The 21,348-nt window shown below is 43.6% G+C and overlaps 1 protein-coding gene across 1 annotated transcript; it reads right to left on the bottom strand.

Moving 5' to 3' along the window:
- Nucleotides 1-1,167: 1,167 nt before the first annotated feature.
- CIDEA (cell death inducing DFFA like effector a) lies at nt 1,168-17,259 on the bottom strand. Its single transcript, XM_074943133.1, has 5 exons — nt 17,123-17,259; nt 11,739-11,895; nt 10,857-11,003; nt 7,333-7,514; nt 1,168-3,467 (listed from the first exon to the last, which is right to left on the bottom strand). Exons 1-5 carry the CDS (start codon nt 17,158-17,160, stop codon nt 3,338-3,340), a joined length of 654 nt encoding a protein of 217 aa, XP_074799234.1. The 5' UTR covers nt 17,161-17,259; the 3' UTR covers nt 1,168-3,337.
- Between the last annotated feature and the right edge of the window lie 4,089 nt (nt 17,260-21,348).

The raw sequence follows: 21,348 nt of genomic DNA, 5'->3' as shown, positions 1-21,348 counted from the left end.
TGCCCTCTCTTTCAAAATTTGTTTCAAGACTTTACATACAATTTAGGTCAAACTAATAGGTCTAATTTCCTGGCTCACTTTTCCCCTCCTTTCTTAAATATAGGTACTATATTTGCAATTTCAGTAATAAGGTATGACCCCTAAAATTTATGGATTCATTACCAATCCTTTTTATTGGGCTTCCAATTTCATGTGCCAGTTCCTTTAATATTCTTAGATGGAGATTATCTGGACCTCCCAATTTAGTATCATTAAGTGGTTTGAGTTTAGCTTCCACCTCAGATGTGTTCATGTCTACTGCCACACCCTTATTCCCATTCACCACCCTGCTACTGGCCCCAAGCTCTGTTACCCTTATTAAAAAGGGAGGCAAAGTATTCATTTAGGGCAATACCTAGATTTTTAGTCTCCACCCCATCCTCAGTGCCCTCCTTCCACACTCTGTAGTAAAAGGCTAAACAGTCCTTGGACTGAAGTCCCATTGTCTCCATTGGTTTGTTGTAGCCTTCTCCACCTCAGAAGAAAGTTTTCAACCTCTTCTCTAGTATGCGTTCAAAGGGACAGAGGGTACTTGCTCTTTCAGCCCTGGCACGCTACTGCCTCCAGGCAGAGTGAAAAAGTCTTTTCCTGCAATAGAATTTTGACTATATGCATGTCATGATCTTAGGATAGAGTGGAACAAGGTATGATAAGTACTGGATCACAGCAGGAAGGCAACACTATTTTAATTCTTAAGGAGCTTCCTTGTTTTGCCTACAGAATATGAGCAGGAGCTGAGTGCAAAGGCTTGAGTACTTATGTGAAAATGCCTTTAAGTAACTAGACAGCATGACTGGAGGTATGTCAACAATTGAGTAAATCACCCACAGCTGACCTCCACTTGCAGGGCTCAGGCTGCACAGTTATAAAATTTCAGTGTAAATGAACATTTATAGCCTCACAGCTGGAGTCAGCTGACATGGGCCAGCTGTGGGTGTTTTACTCCCCTGTAGACATAACCTAAATCAAGTAATGCAAACCCACAGCAGACAGAAGGGCCACTGCAATGCAGGCAAGAGGAACAGCTAATGTGTTTGATAACTTTGACAAGTACCACAACATCCAGCTCCTTGAGTGTAAGAAGTACACCTTAGGTAGGACTAGGAATGAACCTAGATTGACTATACTTTAAATTCTTAAAACTAATGTGGTAGTAATACTAGCTTCACATCTGTGCTTACCCAGAGTGGAATGCTTTCACTCTGACTAGTTTTATCCATACTGATCAAAGCAGCATATTGCCTTTCTATACAGCCTTTAACTGGACAATATTACAGTTACCCCTCCTTGACTGTTGGCCCCCAAAGGAAAGCTATGCCTGTTACCACAGGGTAATATTTAGCATAGCTGTAATTTGGAAGATTGACTTCCCCCTACACAGAAATATGGAACCTATCAGTTTCCCCCTGTATCTACAGAAGGGTAGCATCTGAACACAGGGAATGACCTATGACAAATTCACAGAATGTCATAGTACCATAGCTACTAGAACACAAGAAGCTTGAATTGATCCAATATTGGAAGTTAGGAACTGCAGAGTGTTAAGGTCTTACTCAGACCATTAATACCAACACAACATTTCACACGGCATGCCAGCTAGTAATTAGTTACTGGATCTCATGGGACTGATTCTTTCCCTGTAGCTGTGCATGCTTGTATGGTTTCAGAGTAACAGCCGTGTTAGTCTGTATTTGCAAAAAGAAAAGGAGTACTTGTGGCACCTTAGAGACTAACACATTTATTTGAGCATAAGCTTTCGTGAGCTACAGCTCACTTCATCGGATGCATACTGGTCTGTGGGAGTCACAGCTTTAAGTCCCCTCTCTGTCTTTTTGAGACGAATTTAAATCGGGATTTCCCACATTCTATGAAAGTACCCTACCCACCAGGTACATGATATTCTGGTATGGGTGTGGATGGAAGAAATTGAGAGACACCCAGCCACACCCATACCAGAATATCATGTACCTGGTGGGTAGGGTACTTTCATAGAATGTGGGAAATGCTTGTATGGTGGCTGGTGTGCATCCTTAAGGATTGAATATTGGAACTTGTAGCCACTCTTGAAGAGGCCATTAGCAATGACAACTGCTGGAGGTACATCTTCTAGAATTGGTCTTTTAGCAGTTTGCTATCATGGATACTTACAATTTAAGGAATCTAAATAGCTTAAGGGCTAGTTTGTTGCTTCATAAAAAAGGTAATTATATACATAACTTACTGAAGAGGCTAGTGCAGGTACAGCTTCTAGCTGTATTTAGAGTGGATGGTCTGCAAGTCCAGTGATCTCAAGAAATATGCTCCTAAATCTAAGTTAGGAATTTTAGATGTGCCTTAACAGATGGGACAAACTGCAATTTCAGTGAGGCTTATTAATCTCATTTTTTAGAAAGGAAGCTCATAAGTATTCTAGGCATGACACTAAGCCAGTTTATTCAATGCAGGACTGGAAATTGTAAATACTGAGCTAAGAGAAATGCAAGTTAGGTAAGTGATCAAGATGTAAATCTACAGTTTGTGCTGCTTTAACTCACATTTTAGAAGCCACTACAGTTAGTGCATCAACCTATAGGGCTGTACCTACATTGGTATAGTTTCAGTATGCTTACAGGGCAATGCTTATACATATTAGCACTGGCATGCAAAAATTTGCATGCCAGACTTAACGATAAGGGCAGCTCTATTTCCACTACCTGTCTAATTAAACTAAATTAGTTTAAAGAGTCACTGCACCAAGTCCTATGGTACAGAAAAAAATGAAGTTATTTATTTACATTGGTACAGAGTGAAACAGATACAATTCAGCTGGGGATTTGAGTACCAAGGGAGTGAACACTAATATGAACAGTACTGAGGACATAAAAGAAACTAAAAGCCACAGAATTCATTCAGAAGGTGAAACATGGTTGTTTACTCACAAGACAATTAAGTCTTGATCCATGCAGGGGAAATCTACAACTTGGTACAGAAAGATTCCATGCTTCCATGTATACCTTTTCTTCATTTTGGATATCTGTGTAGTGGGGGAGGAACTTCTGTCCAGTCCCCAGACAGACCTCTTTGCATTCACTGCATTAAAAAGACTAAAGACTCCGATCATATTTACAATTGTCACATCATTATCTTCCAAGTACAAGATCTGCAAGTGTGCCAAAGGACAAAAGGTTAGATTCATGTTTGTCCATTAAAGTGAACCTCTCATCTACTTAAATTTAAGACCATGAAGCCATCTTTAGAATTGTACAGGAGAATATTTGGTGTGAAAAGGTGCAACTGATATTAGAAGTGAGACTGTTTGTTAGTGCTTTGAGTTTGTACACATGCCATCTTCCTCATATTCACCCATCAGCTGCAACACATAAGATCCAGTGTAGAGAAGAAACTGCCCAGTTATTTGTGCCACATGGGACATAAATCGTAGCATTCTCCTAGAAGAGAAAAAAGTTAATGTCATTTCTAAAAGAAAGTCTTGGAATGCTGCATCATGTTTCAGGACACATAGGGCTCTTTCAGGATGAGTCACATTTAGAAGAATCCTCACATTCCATCCATTTCTAGCCATTGTTTGGCAACATACAGCAACATTACACCAGGGCCTGATTCTGCAGCCACTACATAGAACAGAGGTGGGCAAACTATGGCCTGTGGGCCACATCCAGCCCATGGGACCCTCCAGCCCAGCCCCTGAGCTCCTGGTCTGGGAGGCTAGCCCCTGGCCACTTCCCTGCTGTTCCCCCTCCCCTGTAGCCTCAGCTCACTGCACAGCTGGTGCAATGCTCTGGGCAGTGAGCTCCTGGGGCAGCACAGCTGCAGCCTGACCCAGTGCTCTGTGCTGTGCGGTGCATGACTGGCTCCAGCTGGGCAGTGCAGCTGTAGTGCTGCCAGCCACCGGTGCTCCAGGCAGCACAGTAAGGGGGCAGGGAGAGGTTGCATAGAGGGCAAGGGAGTTCGGGGTGGTGGTCAGAGGGTGGGGAACAGGGGGGTTGAATAGGGGCAGGGGTCCTGGGTGGGGCAGTCAGGAATGAGAGGAGGGTTGGATGAGGCAGGGGTCCTGCCCCCACCCCCCCAATCAGGGAACAGGTGGATTGGATGGGGCAGGAGTCCCAGGGGGCTGTCAGAGGGACAGAAGCAGGGTGGGATTGGATAGGGGCAGGGACCAAGCCACACCTGGCTGTTTGGGGAGGCACAGCCTCCCCTAATGGGCCCTCCATACAATTTCTAAAACCCAATGCAGACTTCACGCCAAAAAGTTTGCCCACCCTGACACAGAAGCAATTCCCACTTAGTGGGAAGGAAGCTGTTTGCATGTAGCAGAGTTTGGGCCTGCAAGAGAAACTTAAATTATGCAGTCAAAGCAGTTACTTGGAATGTTCTGCTGAAAACTCAAATACCCTTACTGGCATTGCCATGTTTCCATTAATGACTTCAGGTAATCAGGAAGTCAATTTGAGCCCTGCAGCATTAATCCATCTTACCTATTAGTATAGTACAAGGTGGGAAGTAAGGAGGAATGCCAGCTACAGAACCACCACTGACATGTCTATTAAAGTATTGACCAGGTTTATACTTGAGCACTCACATTGGATTGTTTGGCTGCAGTGAACTTATGTATGTAATACTAATGGAGCTGAGAATCTTAAAGCTTTGTCCTTCCAATTCACGAGTATTGCTTGTTACTGCTTACATTCCAGAGTGAATCAGTGGCTTGAAACATTCAGCTTTAGGCAGGCTCTAAGACCCAATACAAGACCCATAAAACTAAGGCAATGTGAGCACTAAGGTTTTATCAAGACCCACAGGTTTTAGTGTAAGTTCCAGGAGTAGAGAGAGGATAAAGCTGAACACTTCATGACACTCTTGGTACATCAGCCTCCAGCCACTGCTTAGAGTGACATTTTCTAAGGATGAGAAAACCAGGCCATCTAGACCAGGAACTACACTGAGTTCAGCTTTCTGTACCAGCTCTGTATATTTACAATCCTGCTTTTTCCTCTAAAGCCAAATGAATCTTCTAGACAAGTACCTGGAAGTTACCCAAACTCACAGCTACAACTAAATATACTAGGAAGTAGAGAACAAGGGGAAGGGAACAAAGTACGAGAATAATCAGAGGGCTAGTCTGAAACTCAACCAATGCTCTATGAATGAGATCCTCTCCCCTCCCCACCAACAATTCCTTAGAAGATAGATGTTGGCCTAATTCTTCCCTTCCTTGAAGTACAGCCTCACTTCTTTCATCAGCCTAGCTTTCCCATCCCTGAGTAAGGATGAATGCAAGTGTGCTCTACTAGTACTGCTCACTTCTAGGATTCCTGTTTAATGCAGAAGGCAGATCCTTTTCTCCTACACTCCTCCCCCATTGCCTATGGGAAGTTCATTGTTCTCTCAATGAGAAGAGAATTTAGATTTTTTTGCAGTCAGCAATTCACTCTACAGAAGTTGAATAAAGATCTCTCAGGGACTTGGCAGTGCTTTAAATACAACTCCTTTTTCATGACATGGAAGGCACCTATTTGCTATAGCTTCAGTATGTTCTTTTCAATTAGTCTGCTGGGCTGGCCAAGTGACTTTATAGAACCAGGTGCAGCCTTCTTAGGCCTCCATGCAGCTGTGTCTTACAACAGCTGCTATGTGTGAGACAACTGGCTGTGGGTGCAAGTGGCATTTTTAGCTGTGGAGGAGATTGTTATTTGTTGGTCTGGACATTTGATCCTTTCTTTGAAAAGACAATAAAAAAATCAGAAAATTCATCAAGTTTGATGGCATGTGAGGGGCTCCCTGCCTGCCAAGTGAACATTTGGGAGGATTCAGTGTATGAAACTTCAGAATCAATAGAACATTTTTCAAGGGACTATCCGAGATCCCAATGCAGAGTTTGTCTTCAGCTTGCAGCCACTTGGGATAGGCTCTTATCTTCCCTCCAGCTAGCCCTTTGCAGGAGGACTTAATTGCTTGTACTGGCCCTCAAATGGTCTTCTTATAATATAGCTATGCTTGTAGCAGGACTCCAGATACCTCAGCTGTTTGCCTGCTGCTTTTTTCACTTCCTGTATCAGCTTCTCTCAGCAGCTGCAGCATGCTGGCAAGAGTTTGGAGGAACTGACACTTAAAATTCCCTCTTTAACAAAGCAAGTTCCATTGTTAGAGTTCAAACCTGTAACTGATAATTGAATTAAAGACTGGCACAAGACATTAGTCCCCACTTGTCACAAGGGGACAGCGTTTAGTTCTGTTAAATGAAGTTCTGCACTCAGTTACCCATCCAGACCCATTGAAGTCAGTGCTGGGCAAGGGTCTAATACATGGCATAACTAGACCCTCATTTAAATCCAAGACTGAGAATCCAGACATTAAGGGATAGACTATCAGTCTATGCCAATTTTAGGCCAGTGTCTTGTTTAGTCTCAATTTACATAGGATTTGAGGGGCCAGAACTTTGTCAGACAGGTGTAGCAAGGTGTGCTGTTTGCAATTTAGTATTTTAGAACTCTCATCTGAGTCAGTAAGCCATTGTCTTTTGAAGTCCTCACTTCAGTGATCTAGAATATCTTCATGTTCATGTAGTTTCAGCCTGTAATGACTGGGCCTTCTACACTCTGACTGGCAGAGTAGATAGAATATTTGCTTTCATCTTCAACCAGGGAGTGTCAATTTATGACAAACAATATCTGCATTTCAGTATTTGAAGGGATACACTTAGCCTGAACTGCTCTGTAGCAGGGAAAGGCAGTTCACTTGAGAACCAAGATCTCAATCTTATTCCAATATGCAAAATCCACCTAAAGATAGTAAAAAGTTCACTTTATACCCCCCATTTCTCTATTTCCTCCATCCCCATCAGAAGGGGAAACTGATCCGGTTACGCAGAATGTGGGAAAGGCCTAAAGGTTATTGTTATTCAGTCCCTCATTTCACTACACTGAAGTAGTTTTGGTTTCAATGAAAGGAACTTGGCATCCTTCCACCACCAGTTACTGTACATGGACTGGTTTTGCTTATTACAAATGGAAGTGTTATATCTTACTCTGTGGTAAGGTTCCATTTTAAATTTCTGCCACATAACCTTAGCTACATCAAAAAAATCATTGTAAACAAAAAAAAGCTAAGAATGGCTACTGCAGAGTGCTGTGTCATGGGCAGGAAACAGTGTAAAGATGCCTTTGCCTCTACCAGTTAATGCGGACATGGGTAACCAGTTAGCATCTTCATTGTGGGATCATTTAAAGTTCATGCTCCTTTAAGAACAGTTTTGGTTTATATTCCCCCAACTGACTAATAGGAATGTATACTTACCGCAGCACAGTCTTTGCTCCCATACATTTGATGTCATATGACACAGAGTAGATTTCATAGAAAGTAGCTCTAATGTTTAGACAGCCAATAAAATCCTTTGGATTCAGCTTGTACAAGTCCAGAGTAATGTTGGCTACCCCCATTTTCTTAGTCTGCCGTACAGCGGTGATATAATTTTCTCCCTGATTTTAAAGAGACAATTAGTTTTATACTATATCCAGTAGAGGCGATAGCATAGTGAATATACCTTAATGACACTAGATAATGCAGCTATTCTTTAGAGGTATCAAATCTTATTCCAATCTACATTATTGGTGAGGGACATGAATCCAAGTAGTGGTTACAAGATATTTGTCACAAACTTGCAGCTTTCATCATGACTTCATTTAAGGCCTGATCAGGCCTGTGAGAGAACTCTAAAGTAACTAATCCTTCATATATTAATTGATACTCAACATTTCACATATGCAAAAAACAATGGATACTCCCTTCAAGTGTCATTTTTGCATATGTGAAGTGTTACTTTTCTTTAGTCAGACTTGTCCCAAGATGACCTGAGAATCCTTGAACTATCAGGGCCAAATTCCACCAGGATTACAACACTAGTGACATGTTAAAGTTATTTAGAAAGCCAGCTGTATTGGCACAATGACACCAGTTTTGACATGAACAACCAGTAACTGAGAAGAGACTGCTTTACGTGGACTGCTGCAGCAAACGGACTCCTGATTACTTTAAAATATTAGCCTATATGCCCGGTGTTTACCTTAAAAGGGAGTTTGCGCAGCTGCATGTTGACAGGCCTTGGAATAGCACCTGGGAATCGGGTGGTTGGTGATTTGTGGACCCAGTCTTTATGACTAGGATTTGAAGTAACCCCCAAGTAGTTAATAGATCACTGGAAGGAACCAGTATGATGATACTTAGAATAGACACAGAACAGCACTAAGTTGTATTTAAGCAAACTTAGAGGGAGCACAAGGATAGTTGTTAGAAAGCAAGCACCTTCAACTGCTAAATCCTGACCTCCTCCCAGGTTGCCTACCAAGTGACAGTGAAAAGCTGCTCATGCTTTCTCCCTGCCCCACTTTAAGATATTGTCATTGAGAAGTGTTTACAGCAGTCCAATGCTGTAGGGGGACATCTAGTGAATATATCCTGTATCTCACTCAATGAGAAATTTTACTCTAATTAGTGCTTTTGGAATGCTTTGTACATCACTTATCGCTATTTTTAATAAACAAAGATTGCTTGGAGCAGCTTTGCAATTTTATCTAGTAATGAGTGTACAGAAAAGGCTAAGATACAAATTACTAGGGTACTTGGCCTCAATAATGTTTACACTAGACTGATCTGCATTTGTTTTTGCTTTGACAGTCCACAGTAAATGCTTAGGGTTTGGCTCCCTTTCACAAGGATGAATTTTAAATGCTTGAAGCTATGTTTTACAAATACTCTTGCAGCATGCTCATTACCTAGTTCCCATGCCCTTTGTAGCTTTAAGTTGAGGATTCTGGCAGATGGCATATGACTAAGTCATGTTCCTCATTTGAGTTATTTTGCAACTATACATAGATCACTGGAGTCTGAATCAGAAATATAGGGCTAGAAGTGACCTCGAACTCAAGTCCAACTTGCTGTGCTGGAGGCAGGTCCAAGTAAACCAGACCACTCTTGACAGGGGTTTGTCCAACTTCTCCATAAAAACTTCCAGTGACGAGGGTTCCACAACTTTCCTTGGAAACCTATTCCAGAGCTTAATTACCCTTATAGATGTTAGAAAACCCTTTCTAACAAACTTAGATTTCCCTTGCTGCTGATTATTGAAGGTAGGACAAGAAGTAGTGAGCCTAGACATAGAAAATATTGATCCCCAGCCTCTTTATAAACAGCCCTTAACGTACTTGAAGACTTATTAGGTTTCTCCTTGGTCTCCCCTGGCCCCAAACTAAATATACCCAGTTTTTAGCCTCTTTTAAAAAACCTTATTTTTATTGCTCTCCTCTGGGACTCTCCAATTCATAAACTTCTTTCCTAGAGATGTGGGGGCTTCTCTATTAATTTATGCACATTATGCTTGTTCAATTGCTGCAAGGGTAGTTTGACTATGGACCCAGGCCAAAAGGGGTATTGTGGAAGGAACTAAGCAGGAATCACCACAATAACTGCAGACAGGATACTTTGAGGAGAACACTTCTAGGAAGATTAAGAAAACAATGTCTGGGCTATTAGTTAAGGGAGTACCTGCCAGAGATGAAGCCTAAGATCAAAGGGACACTAAACAGTAAGTCCCACTTTTGAGAGAAAGGAGAATTGGTCAGAGGAAATTTGAAGACATTAGGTCTACCTGGCTAACATCAAGAGGATGGTGAGCTCTAGGTAGATAAGCCTGTATAGGCAATTTCAAAACCTGTTTTATGCTAGGTCATGTTCCTTCTGTTAAGAAGGATGACATTGTTTTGAAAAGGCTGTCTGGTCACTGGGGACTACTGCCCAGTCCCTGCCATTCTGCTCCTCGGAAGCTGTGTCTGTCATGTGTACACAGGAGCTGCAACCTAGGTCCTAGTCTAAGAGAGGTGACAATTTAAGGCTTGTCATCCATGGGCAGTCAGAGGAGACAGTGGTACTGCTAGCCTTTGTCACTTGACAAGCACAAGCAATTTGTTCTTCTGGGGAGACAGTTGTCATTTAACAGAAGGGCCATTAGAGAAATGACCTAATCTCTTATTTGCATTATGGAGATCAGAACTATTCCCACATGTGACTGAAGGTCCCCAGTTTGTACCCAAGGGAAGGAGTGTCCCAAAAAAACCCCAAACCACTAGATGAACCAGGCACATTTGTCTTAAAATGCTCTTATGCCAAGAAAAAAGTCTAGACATCTGTTTTTCTATTTCATAATCATGTTTTGATGGCACACTTTAGCCCTTTCCTAAGATTCTGCAAGTGGAATAATGCAGAAATATTTTTTCTAAGTTAGTTACCACTGAGTATCTAATGTGCTCAGAATATGCAGTTTTACACTTCTATTTCAGATTATGCTGTAAATCATGCCTTGGCTTTTCCTTTAAAGTAAACTGCCTAGAGGAAAAGTCATGCTTTTGATAAAAAACCAAAGTCTGTTTTGCTTGATGTAAACAATATTGGTGTTTAGTTTCTCTCTACAGAAGGAGGACTAGTCATATTTCCACAATATAGGAGACACTTGAGCAAAAAAGGGATTTTTGTTTTGGTTCTTGTAGATGCCTGTTACATGTTTAATTCCAATTTATGTTAGGTTTTTGTAATGGGTTTTCTGCCTGTTCAGCTGAGGGTCAGAAGAACTCCCTACTTCTAGTCCTCTGGAAAGACTATGCATTCCTAGCATAGTAAGCAGGTTTTGGTTTTGATACCCCAGCCTTCTTTGAAGGCAATTTTCCCTCCCATTCCTCCACCACTCCCACCCCTTGCCCCACTGCCAGCTGCCACAATTCTCCTTAAGCCAAAGGTGATCTGTAAAAGTTACAAAAAAGTTAACACTTTACTTGTGTCCACTTCTGTCCTTTTTCTAGAAGAATGAAGTGTGTATTATCTCCCAGAGATTGAAAGAACTCTTCAGTATCCACAACTGTGCCATCTTCCTCCAAAACTAGAGTAATCAGTCCAGCAGTAATCAGCAAGGCATCTAGGGCCTACAATAAAAAAAATAGTAGATAGATCTAATTCAGAATGCATCTGCTTTAAGTTAATTCCTTCTCTCTAGTTAAGATTTAAGGACAACTACTCATTTGTGGAGTAGTTCTAACACCAAATGAAGGTACTGACTTGCTTCTGTTTTACCTATAAAGATCAGTTCCAACTTCCACACCAAGGAAGAGTTGTGGCATTTGTACTGTACATATGGTCCTGTACTCTGCAAAGTAGTTACTCTTTTCTTTCCTCACTCCCTAATCAAGTTGCTGTGAAAGTGCACAGAACTTCCAGAGTATCTGGATCTCATGGTAATGTAAGCAGGCTTTGATACTGTATTCAAATACAAAGGGTTAATTTTAAAAAGGAGGAATCCAACTACACGTCATTAAGTATAGCGCCACAAGCAGTCTAGTTGAATCTTTCAGAGCAAGACTCCCATCATTTTAGTTTAGAGACAGTATCTCCAGTATCTCCTTCTGTTGAAGGACTACACTATGTTTCAATGAAGTGTCATCCTGCATTTGACACTAAATATCCCACATACATCTCTAAAAAGCCATGGTATTTATCTTAGATTCCAATTCACCAGGTTTTTGAGGCTCTGAATTCTGAAATAAGCCTACAGTTCAGTCATGAAGTAAGTTTTGCTCTCATACAGAGTTGAGACCAGAAGTCCTAGGTATTATGTTCTTACTGACAAGTAGTTTTAAGTCTCAACCAAGTGTTTGATATACCTTGCTAATAAACTCCTGCAGGCTGCTTGCAACAACTCCTTTCCGACTGCTGCGGTCATGATTTGATACACGGAAGGGTCGGGCTGCAGGTAAGAGAGGAGGAAATAGGGTCTGTCGTGTCACCGACCCCACAGATGTTCCCATGGATACCAGAGATCTAAAAAACAATTTTAATTAAAACAAAACATTGAGATTAGTCATTGTGATGTATACATTCACTATATAATGCTCATATGTAGTTCTCACAGGCCAGTTAAGACCAGACTAAGTTATTTAAGAAGTTCAGGGACCAAAGTTGTTTCAATAAAACTAGAGTATTTGCTTTCTTCCTGGCAAGATAATGGTTTTCAGTTTTAGAACAGTACAGATGTTTGGGACCAACTTGGCCAGGTCACCACTGGTCACAGTCCTGCTTACAACAACTTTGACCTTCTTTAATAGGATATTGCAGCATTTCTCAAATTGAGGTCTGGGGACCCCTGGGGGTCCCCAAGTGTACCCCAGGGGTCTAAAGGCCCCACTGATTAACTCCTCCCCCTCCCTGCACACTAAAAGTCCAGCAGGGCAAAGGCAGGCTTCCTACCTGCCCTGGCTCTGTGCTGCTCCGGGAAGTGGATGGCACATCCCTGAGGCCCCAGGGGTCTCCTTGCTTAGAGCAGCTACCTTTCCAACTTAGTTTACTTCAGCACCACTGTTTATCTTACAGATAATTAAACTGATCTTTCATCTGGCTGGTTCATTTGAATGCCTCCCAATAGCTGTATGAAAGGAAGTTCATTAGAAAAGCCAGTTTTATTCTAGTAAATTGTAATGCATACACGGCTGTGGGTTCCATCAACAGTGCCCCTGCATCCACCTGCTATGAGGCAGGGATTCACCTGGATAACTTCCATTATTACGCCACCAAAGCACTGGGAGTTTACGTGCCTGTTGCAAGTGGCAAGCTAGCTAGCAGCAGCTATTTTAAGATGAGCCATTACTTCTTTGCAGCATTGGCTTTGTCAAGATTTGGAAGTCTGCCATGATGCAGCAAGTTAGATGCTTCAAGTAGCTTAGTCATTGGAATGACTATTTTGAATACTCATGTTCAATTTGATGCAATTATTTGGCTGAAATTAGATTTGCTTGAAGTTAGATTTGGTATAGTGAGTATGACAAGATTTTCCCTCAGCCCATTTAATTTAGCTGAGGCTGCATGGACTAAGTTTGTTGGTCTGAAAGTCAGACATTGCTAGTTTTGACTATCAAGTTATGTTTTGGTTCTAGTTCCTGATAAGTGCTTGTCACTGGTTTAATTCTGGCCAGACATTTCCTTCACTGTCTACTGGCTTTGTTCTTCATAATCAGCAACATATTCTTAGTTTGAGATTCACTTAATTCAATAAGTATTCTTTTGAAGAATTTTTATTCCATGTGTAGTTTAAGCCATTGCTTTCTGGATGTTTTTCCTGCTGAATTTGCTCTTCAGCACATGAGGTACTAGGCACTACTAATGATCAGATACAGTGCAAAATGAAATCTTGTAAGTTTCCCTGCCATACCAGTGTGCACTTCAACCCTGATTTGAAGTTTTCCCTGGGGTGAATGGGCATTTTTCTGTCCAGTTACCGAGAATTACAGTACAGTTAAGTTTCTCGGATGTAGGTATTTGCTCTTGATCTTATGCCTAGTGACAAATGTGTTGCACAGCCCACAAGTGATCAGTTTTTACCTTTTGAATGCTAGCAATATGGACTAGATTTGGACCAGTAGCATACAACTAAGAAGTTTCATATCCCATCATCAAGCTTAAGGCTCCAATAGTAGGGAGCTGTCTGAAGCTTTTTCAGACAACAGGAAGCATACATCAAAGTTACTTTGCCAGTATAGTACTTGATTATGATAGAATCTGAAAGACTCAAGCCCAGGTGGAACAGTGGGGGTTGGAGGATATTAAGTGTGGCAGTTTACTTTCTATCACTAAGCTGAATTAGATCTTGTGAAGTCTTATTTTGCCAAGAAGGGAATTTGTTCAGGCAGAAGACACAGCACAAGAAAAAAAGCACAGGGCCAAGGCAAACAATGTATCAATAAATTACTGACAGGACAAGGAAGCATCATGTGGGCTTTTAGGTTTAGGATTCAGAGCCAAGTAAGTGCTTGGGTTTAGGTTAAACAGCTCAAGAGCTGAGCTTACATGATTTCTGCAATCTTGTGCTGCTATTTGTCCAATTTTGGCACCCAAATCCTCCAGTAGTATCAAGCCCAGTTTTGAATCCAACATGGAAACAAAGCCATAGGAGGATCACATTAAGATGCAAGATTGTAATTAGAATGACTTTTTCGTGATGTGAATGGGTTCAGAATTGAAGTTCCCTTGTACTCTCTAGTACTACCATCAGTCACTGTTTCCATCTATACCTGCATCCATTTATAGCAAGACTGTCATCGTAATATTTAACCTGGAACAGTTTGACTGTTCAAGTAGCTGAGAACTCTGGGCTCTCAATTGGTAGAGCAAACAGGATTCTTAGTGACAGGAGCATCAGTGATTGCTTGCCTTTTTACCTATTTGGACACCAGATCCAACCCTTACATGTCCATAGCGACTGCAGCCAAGGACTTTTAGATATACTAATCCAGATCCTTGGAACCCAGTCTGGCTGCTTTATACTGTAGCAATTAGAAAGCAGCCTTTGAAACAGAAAAGTGGATTCCTGATGCAAGGGAATCCTCAGGTGGCTTGGTGTCACCACAAGACTTGGTACCCCACAATCTACTGTGGAAAGAAAAAGTGAAAGCCAAGACAGAAAAATGGTGCAACAATAGCAAGAAATGCTGATTACATTTAATAGCTTCATTAGTAAGTTAAACAGGCCCACATCTATTTTATTATTAAGCTACAAAGGGTATGTTTTAGGGAGGCAGAGTACAGGTATTTTACCCTGTTTAGGCAGTAATACCAGTTCCAGGGCATAGAAGAGTTTTCTACAAAGGTACACAACCATCATCCTCAAACTTTAGTAAAGTGCCTGACTTGGTGTTAGAGCCACATTAGAAGTTCTTCATTTTTGAACTAGGAACTTGCACATAGTATTCCAAACACTTGTTTGGAGAATGGAGACATGTAGGATCCATGAATTCAGCTACTTTTCAGTGGGCGGTACTTTACAATGAACTCTGTGCACACTGTTGGCTGCAAAGCTTGAGACAGCCTGCAGACAACGTACAGGGTGTCATGCATGGTTGTCTAAGCAATATGGTGCAACAGCCTTCAGTCATACTCAGGAGTCACAAGTTGCACAACACCAATCTATAGCCTGTTTGTGACCTTTAGATTAGAGTAAATTGACTAAAAGGGCTACCCTTAGCGTCAGGGGAGTGAATCAGCTAAAAGTGATGCAGTTAGTGTTTCAGGGAAGATATGTGCTATTAGCATTTCCTCAGACTACGGGTTTTAGAATTTTATCATTCACAGAACTTTAGTGAAAGAATGACTGGACTAGCTAATTTAGATTCATTAGAATGTGCAAGATGAAGACAGAAACTAGACAAATTTAAGACTGCTCCACAGTGAGAACGGTCTTTTTAGACACACTGAATAGCTGCAACATTGACTTAAGTCTTAAGTCATACCTTAAATTTAATGATTGACTCATGAGCCTTACACTTTCTTGGCAAGATATATAGTTTAGTACAGTGGTTTTAATTTTTTTCCCCCTGGGGACCCAGTTGAAGGCCACTGTCGATGCCCACGACCCAACGGAGCTGGGGATGAGGGGTTTGGGGGTGTGGGAGGGGCTCAGGGCTGGAGCAGAGGGTTGGAGTGCAAGGGTGAGGGCCACAGGGTGGGGCCAGGAATGAGGGGTTCAGGGTGTGGGAGGGGGTCAGGGCTCTCTGCTAGGGCCAGAGGCTTTGGGCTGGGGCCAGGGATGAGGGGTTTGGGTTGCAGGAAGAGGTTCTCGGTTTGGGGGGCTCAGGGTTGGGGTAAGGGTGCAGGCAGAGATTTACCTCCAGCAGCTCCTGGTCAGCAGCACAGCCGGGGTGCACCGAGGACTGCTCTGCGCCCCAGAAGTGGCCAGCAGCAGGTCTGGCTCTAGGTGGAGGCGCCTGACTCTTGCCCACAGGCACCGGCGCCAACCTCCCCCCATTCCCATTGGCCAGGAACCAGCCAATTGAAGTGCTGAGTCGGTGCTTGGGGTGTGGGAAGCACGTGGAACTCTGTGGACCCCCTGCCTATAAGCCAGACCTGCTGCTGGCCACTTCCAGGGTGCAGCATGGTGTTGGAAAAGGTAGGCACTAGCCTGCCTTAGCTGGCCAGCACCGCTGATGCGACGTTTAATGTCTCTGTTGGCAGTGCTGACCAGACTAAGGCAACCCAGTGCCTTACATGCCGCGACCCAGTGCTGGGTCGCAACCCATGGATTGAAAAACACTGGTTTAGTATATACTATGGTGCAGTAGATGTACCATTTGCTAGTTTTACTGCCGCAACATTGTACAAGTTATTTAATGTCCTGTATTTAATTAAATCAAAGTAACTTGTTTACCAGATACTATCTTTTAGAAGATCTCAATGGTCAAGATGCAAGTGTTAGGAAACGAAGAATTGAATCAAACTCCAGAATGCCAAAGCTTATAATCAAGCCAGTGGGAGTTTCACCTTCCAATGCTTTAGAACACAAGATCAAACACAATTTTGTCTAGTCTTTAAGATTATCTTCTTGTTTTCTTTCAGTCTCAATTTTCAAACATTTGAAGATTTAATAGCAGTGTTAACAGTTACTCCTGAAGCAACGGAGCAAAGGGTACTGCTGCTGTAGTACCAATACTATTGGTGAGAGCCATGGCTACGGTCTAAAAATAGTTTGACCTCTGTTGAGAGACTTTCATCCACTTCTTTGTTCTTTAAAGAAGAAGTGGATGAAAGGAAACACTAGGAAGAGTTTCCTTTTGAGTACGACGGAGGTGCAACTACGTTGCGATTCCTGGTCATACGGAAACTGCTAATCCACGACCATCTCTGCTGAAACGAGAGTTTCAGCGGAAGCAAGATGCCCAGGTCGGATGCGCGGGGTTTTCAGCAGGTAAAGTCATCACGACAAGGCACTGCAGCTTTTGTTTTAAGCCAGACGGTGCGGGAGCTAGGGGGTCTCCCCAGGAGGCCCGGCAACACCTGCGAGTTACATTTTCAACAGCAGCTATTAGCGAAAGGTTTCGAGTGAGCCAGAGAGCCCCGGCTGCGGGATCAGGTCAGGGCGAAGCGGGTTGCTCGGCGGCACCACGGGCGGAGCCCCGGCAGCACCACATGGGCGGGAAGCCGCCCCCCCCCCCGGGTTTGGATCCAGCCTCAGATTCCCCGCTGCGCCTCGGGCCGGTGCCCCCGGGGACACGCGCTCACTCACCGCACCAGGGCGCCAGCGTAGTCCCGAGCGCTCTCCATGCTGAGCCAGGCACCGCGCCAACAACCAGCAACCCAGGAACCGCCCGCCGCCGCCGCTACTTATCGCGGGCCGGGGCGCGGCCCCGCCCCCGCCCGAGCGAACCCCGCCCACTCCCGGGAAGCCACGCCCACTCCCCCTTGCTCAGCCGCGCCCACTCCCAGTGCCCGCCTGGCGGGGGGCGGAGGGGCAGAGGTGGTGGGTTTGCGTGAGCCCGGGCGTGAGGGATGGGGTCAGAGGCGGGAGGGGTAAAGGGGGGACTGAGGAGAAGGTTTAAGGTAGAGGGAAGGGTCAGAGAGTGAGTATTGGGGTGGGGGAGGGATCAGGGGAAGAAGTGGGTGGGGTGGGGTGAGGTGGAGGGGCAGGGACCAGATAAAACCATTTATTGGCAGGCTGCAGCCCCCTGGCTGGTGCGAGAGTGCAAACGACACGGGCTGTTTCTCAGAGCAGGCGGCTGGATGCACGAGGCATCCCTCTTATCTTCATAATAATTAATGAATAAATGGGGCTTGGTCCCCTCTGCCTATGTATCATTGATGGCAAATTTTTCATTCCCTGGTAGCTAGTGTGATGGTCTCTTTACTGTCACTTTATTTTCCCTGCTCTGGTTTTGCACAATTTTTCCTCACTACTTTTTAAATAGAAAGCTTTCTATTGATTTTGTTAGTGTTTGTCTTTGTATATTTGTGCTTACATACATTCTGATGGGAATATAGAGGTTTTCTGGTGGGTATAGGTTGAGATGGCCATAGTTTGAGAAATAGAGCCGTGGTGTGACTACAATGGCATGACTCCCCTGCAGCTGGTGTGGTCATTTACATCTGTGCAAAGTGGGTATAAAACGAGTAGCATATTAAAATGGTAGTGTTCGCCCAGGTGTAAATTGAGTATTAAAGCTTCCAAGACATTGTAGAATCAGGACCCAAGTCAGTTATTGCAGCTGTTGCCCTCTACAGAGCTAAAAGCAAATCTGCCTAAAGAGCTCTCTCTTTTATTTTTGCTAAGGATATACAAAAGTGGTTATATAGGGGTAAGATATCATGAACTAGGGAGAGAGAATATTGAGCATGTGAAAAAGGAGCAGGAGAATGATGGTAAAAAGCGGTAGATTGACAACACTGGAAAATAAAGTCTTCTGTTTTTCCAGCAGATCAGACATATCAGAGATACCAGTGAACTTATTAACTGGTGAAATCACAAGGGAAAAGTGTATCTTAAGATAGTTATGTTTTAACCCTTCTAGACCAAGTGTTGTAATGTGATTTCTTCTTGCCTGCATGAATAGGAAAAGCATAAAATAACTATGTTAAGGAACCATGTTTTAGCCTAGCTACCCATCTGCAATAAAATAGGTCCCTAACATGATTTCTTTAAGCCACACAGGCAAGAATAAAACATTTTATAATATATTGAGGCCACCACCATTTTCCTCAGATATGTTTAAGCAGTTATTTTGGTAGCGTAGATGGAGCATTAGTGGCTGATTGTAGTGACAGAGAAAATTGAGCAGGCAATTAATCTGAAAAAGACAAAAAGTTCCTTTCAAATATGCTTTTGCCTGATGATTTCACATATGAAAAACTTGCATAAAACCCTCTCTATACATGAGGCAGGCCCATTGTTGATGCAACAAATCACAAGGATTATTGCAGAAATCAAAGTGGCAATCACCCTGTGGAAGCAGACTGCCTTGCATAGATACCTGTTAGATGGGCACTAGTTTGGGGTTAAGATGTTCACACTGGCTGGGTGCTGTTGTGTTGGGGTTGGGCATGACAATACATGATCTGTTGCACAGGTGTTTTATCAGTGTGGCGAGTGTGGCTGAGGGTTTAATAAATCGAGGCGCCTGAACTGTGCAGGATTATTGATAGAATATATGTTCCCATTTTATGTTCACATCACCTCCTCAGCAAGTCCAAGAGTACATGAACTAACAGAAAGGAGAACTATTCAATGATGATACAAGCCTTAGTTTATCATTGTGGCAAACTCTTGGACATTTGTATGGCATGACCAGGAAAAGCCCATGATTGTCTGAAGCATCAAGCAAAGATGAGATGTTCAATATACAGTGCAGTGAGGAGGCAGGAGGACATGTAACACCTTATGAACAATCTGGCTATTGCACTGGAGGCTGTTACTTATTTTAGCACAGCCTGCAATTGGCATGCTGCCCAAATTAGAGATGCTCTGAGCATACACAGTTTCCTACTGATGGTAGGGAATTGTGAATGAATCATGTATATCAATGAACTGTTACCATTTCTTTTTATTTGGAGTAGTTTCTTGCTACGTTGGTAATGGTTGCTCATCTGTTAAATAATGTAGTAATTAAATTATCCCATTCATTTAATTTGTATGATGAGGGATTTTATGGAGTCTGGAACTAAGGATGCATTGATGTGGCAATAATTATTATCAACTGCAGCTATAAATCTCCTTTACATAGTCTAAAAATGGTGAACTTTATACATTTGCTGTTTGATTGCATTTATTTTTCTCATGGTTTATTAATTATTTGTATTAGCTATAGCAAGGGAATTTATGGAGGAGTGATTTGTTGTATTGATATGAAAAAGAAGTCTGACTGATGTAATGATTACACACAGACATTTTTTTCAGAATCTGCTTTATTATACGAACACAAAGTGAAGACCAGCTACAACATCAAGTCAATGTAACGGATTTACAAAAAACAAGGGTCATAAGTATTCCATTTCATAGAATCATAGAAGATTAGGGCTGGAAGAGCCCTCAAGAGGTCATCTAGTCCAACCCCCTGCTCAAAGCAGGACCAACCCCAACTACATCATCCCAGCCAGGGCTTTGTCAAACTGGGCCTTAAAAACCTCTAAGGATGGAGATTCCACCACCTCCCTAGGTAACCCATTCCAGTGCTTCACCAACCTCCTAGTGAAATAGTTTGTCCTAATATCCAATCTAGACCTCCCCCACTTCAACTTGAGACCATTGCTCCTTGTTCTGTCATCTGCCACCACTTTGAACAGCCTAGCTCCATCCTATTTATCTTTTCCCCTTTTCATGCCCCGGCCCTTTAAATCACCCCCCGAGCTACCAGCTGCAGAGGCAGCTGGGAGCCCCAGGGCTCGGGGGCGATTTAAAGGGCCCAGGGCTCCAGCTTCCGCTACCGCAGCGGAGCCCTGGGCCCTTTAAATCACTGAGGAGCCCTGGGGGCTCCCGGCTGCCACCGCTATCCCGGGGCTTTGGGCTCTGGCAGAGCTTTAAAGGGCCTGGGGCTGTGCTGTGGTAGCAGCTGCCAGAGCCCCGAGCCCTTTAAATCCCCACCTGAGCCCTGCTGCCCGAGCCCTGGGTAACGGTGGCCGGGCTCCATCGGGGATTTAAAGGGCCCCGGGGCTCCAGCTGCTGCTACTGCCCTGGCCCTTTAAATGCCTGCCAGAGCCCCACTGCCGCTACCCCAGGGCTTTGGCAGCAGGGCTCCGGCGGGGATTTAAAGGGCTGGGGCAGTAGCAGTGGCTGGAGCTCTGGGGCTCTTTAAATCCCCCCAGAGCCCTCCCACCCCTACCCCAGGGTTCGGGCAGCTGGGATCAAGCGGGGATTTAAAGAGCTTGGGGCTCCAGCTGCCGCTACTGCCCTGGCCCTTTAAATCCGCTCCAGAGCCCCGCCGCCGCTACCCCAGGGCTCAGGCAGCAGGGCTCAGGCCAGGATTTAAAGGGCCCTGCAGCGGCTGGAGCTCCGGGGCCCTTTAAATGCCCACCAGAGCCCCGCCGCCGCTACCCCAGGGCTTTAAATTGCCCTCTCGGAAAGCTGGTCCTGGTATGGCGCACTGGCTCTTACCGGTACGCCGTACCGGGGCGTACCGGCTTACTTTCACCTCTGTCCTTGCCTCCAGAGCTGTGTGTGCCTCTGCAAAATATCTTGGAACAAATTCTGCCCTGATTTAAGCCTGTGCAATTCTAATGAAATCCATTCCATTTTCTTATGTGTAGATTGGAAATTAATTTAAAAGCACCATTTTGGTGGACCAGAGAGACCAGCCCTTAGCTCCAGCGAAGTATCTGTCCCATAGTGAAGTTCTTTAAAAAAAATTACTTCATGAGAAGAGCTCATGTGATGTTTAAAATGTATTACAAAAATATCCAGACATTATTGAGGGGCACACATTACATATATGAAAAAATAATAAGCATTTTATTTGGGATTGTTCC

This window comes from Natator depressus, chromosome 2 (genome assembly GCF_965152275.1).
Source record: "Natator depressus isolate rNatDep1 chromosome 2, rNatDep2.hap1, whole genome shotgun sequence".
NCBI lineage: Eukaryota > Metazoa > Chordata > Testudines > Cheloniidae > Natator > Natator depressus.
This window is presented reverse-complemented; position numbering and strand designations above follow the sequence as displayed.

What these genes read in the sequence shown, in the direction of transcription:
- CIDEA (XM_074943133.1), bottom strand. Translation starts at nt 17,160, where the DNA reads ATGGAGAGCGCTCGGGACTACGCTGGCGCCCTGGTGCG. An exon ending in TGCAGGAGTTTATTAGCAAG is followed by an intron (nt 11,004 to 11,738) that starts GTATATCAAACA and finishes TTTTTATTGTAG; the next exon opens with GCCCTAGATGCCTTGCTGAT. An exon ending in GGAGCAAAGACTGTGCTGCG is followed by an intron (nt 3,468 to 7,332) that starts GTAAGTATACAT and finishes TTTCTCTTCTAG; the next exon opens with GAGAATGCTACGATTTATGT.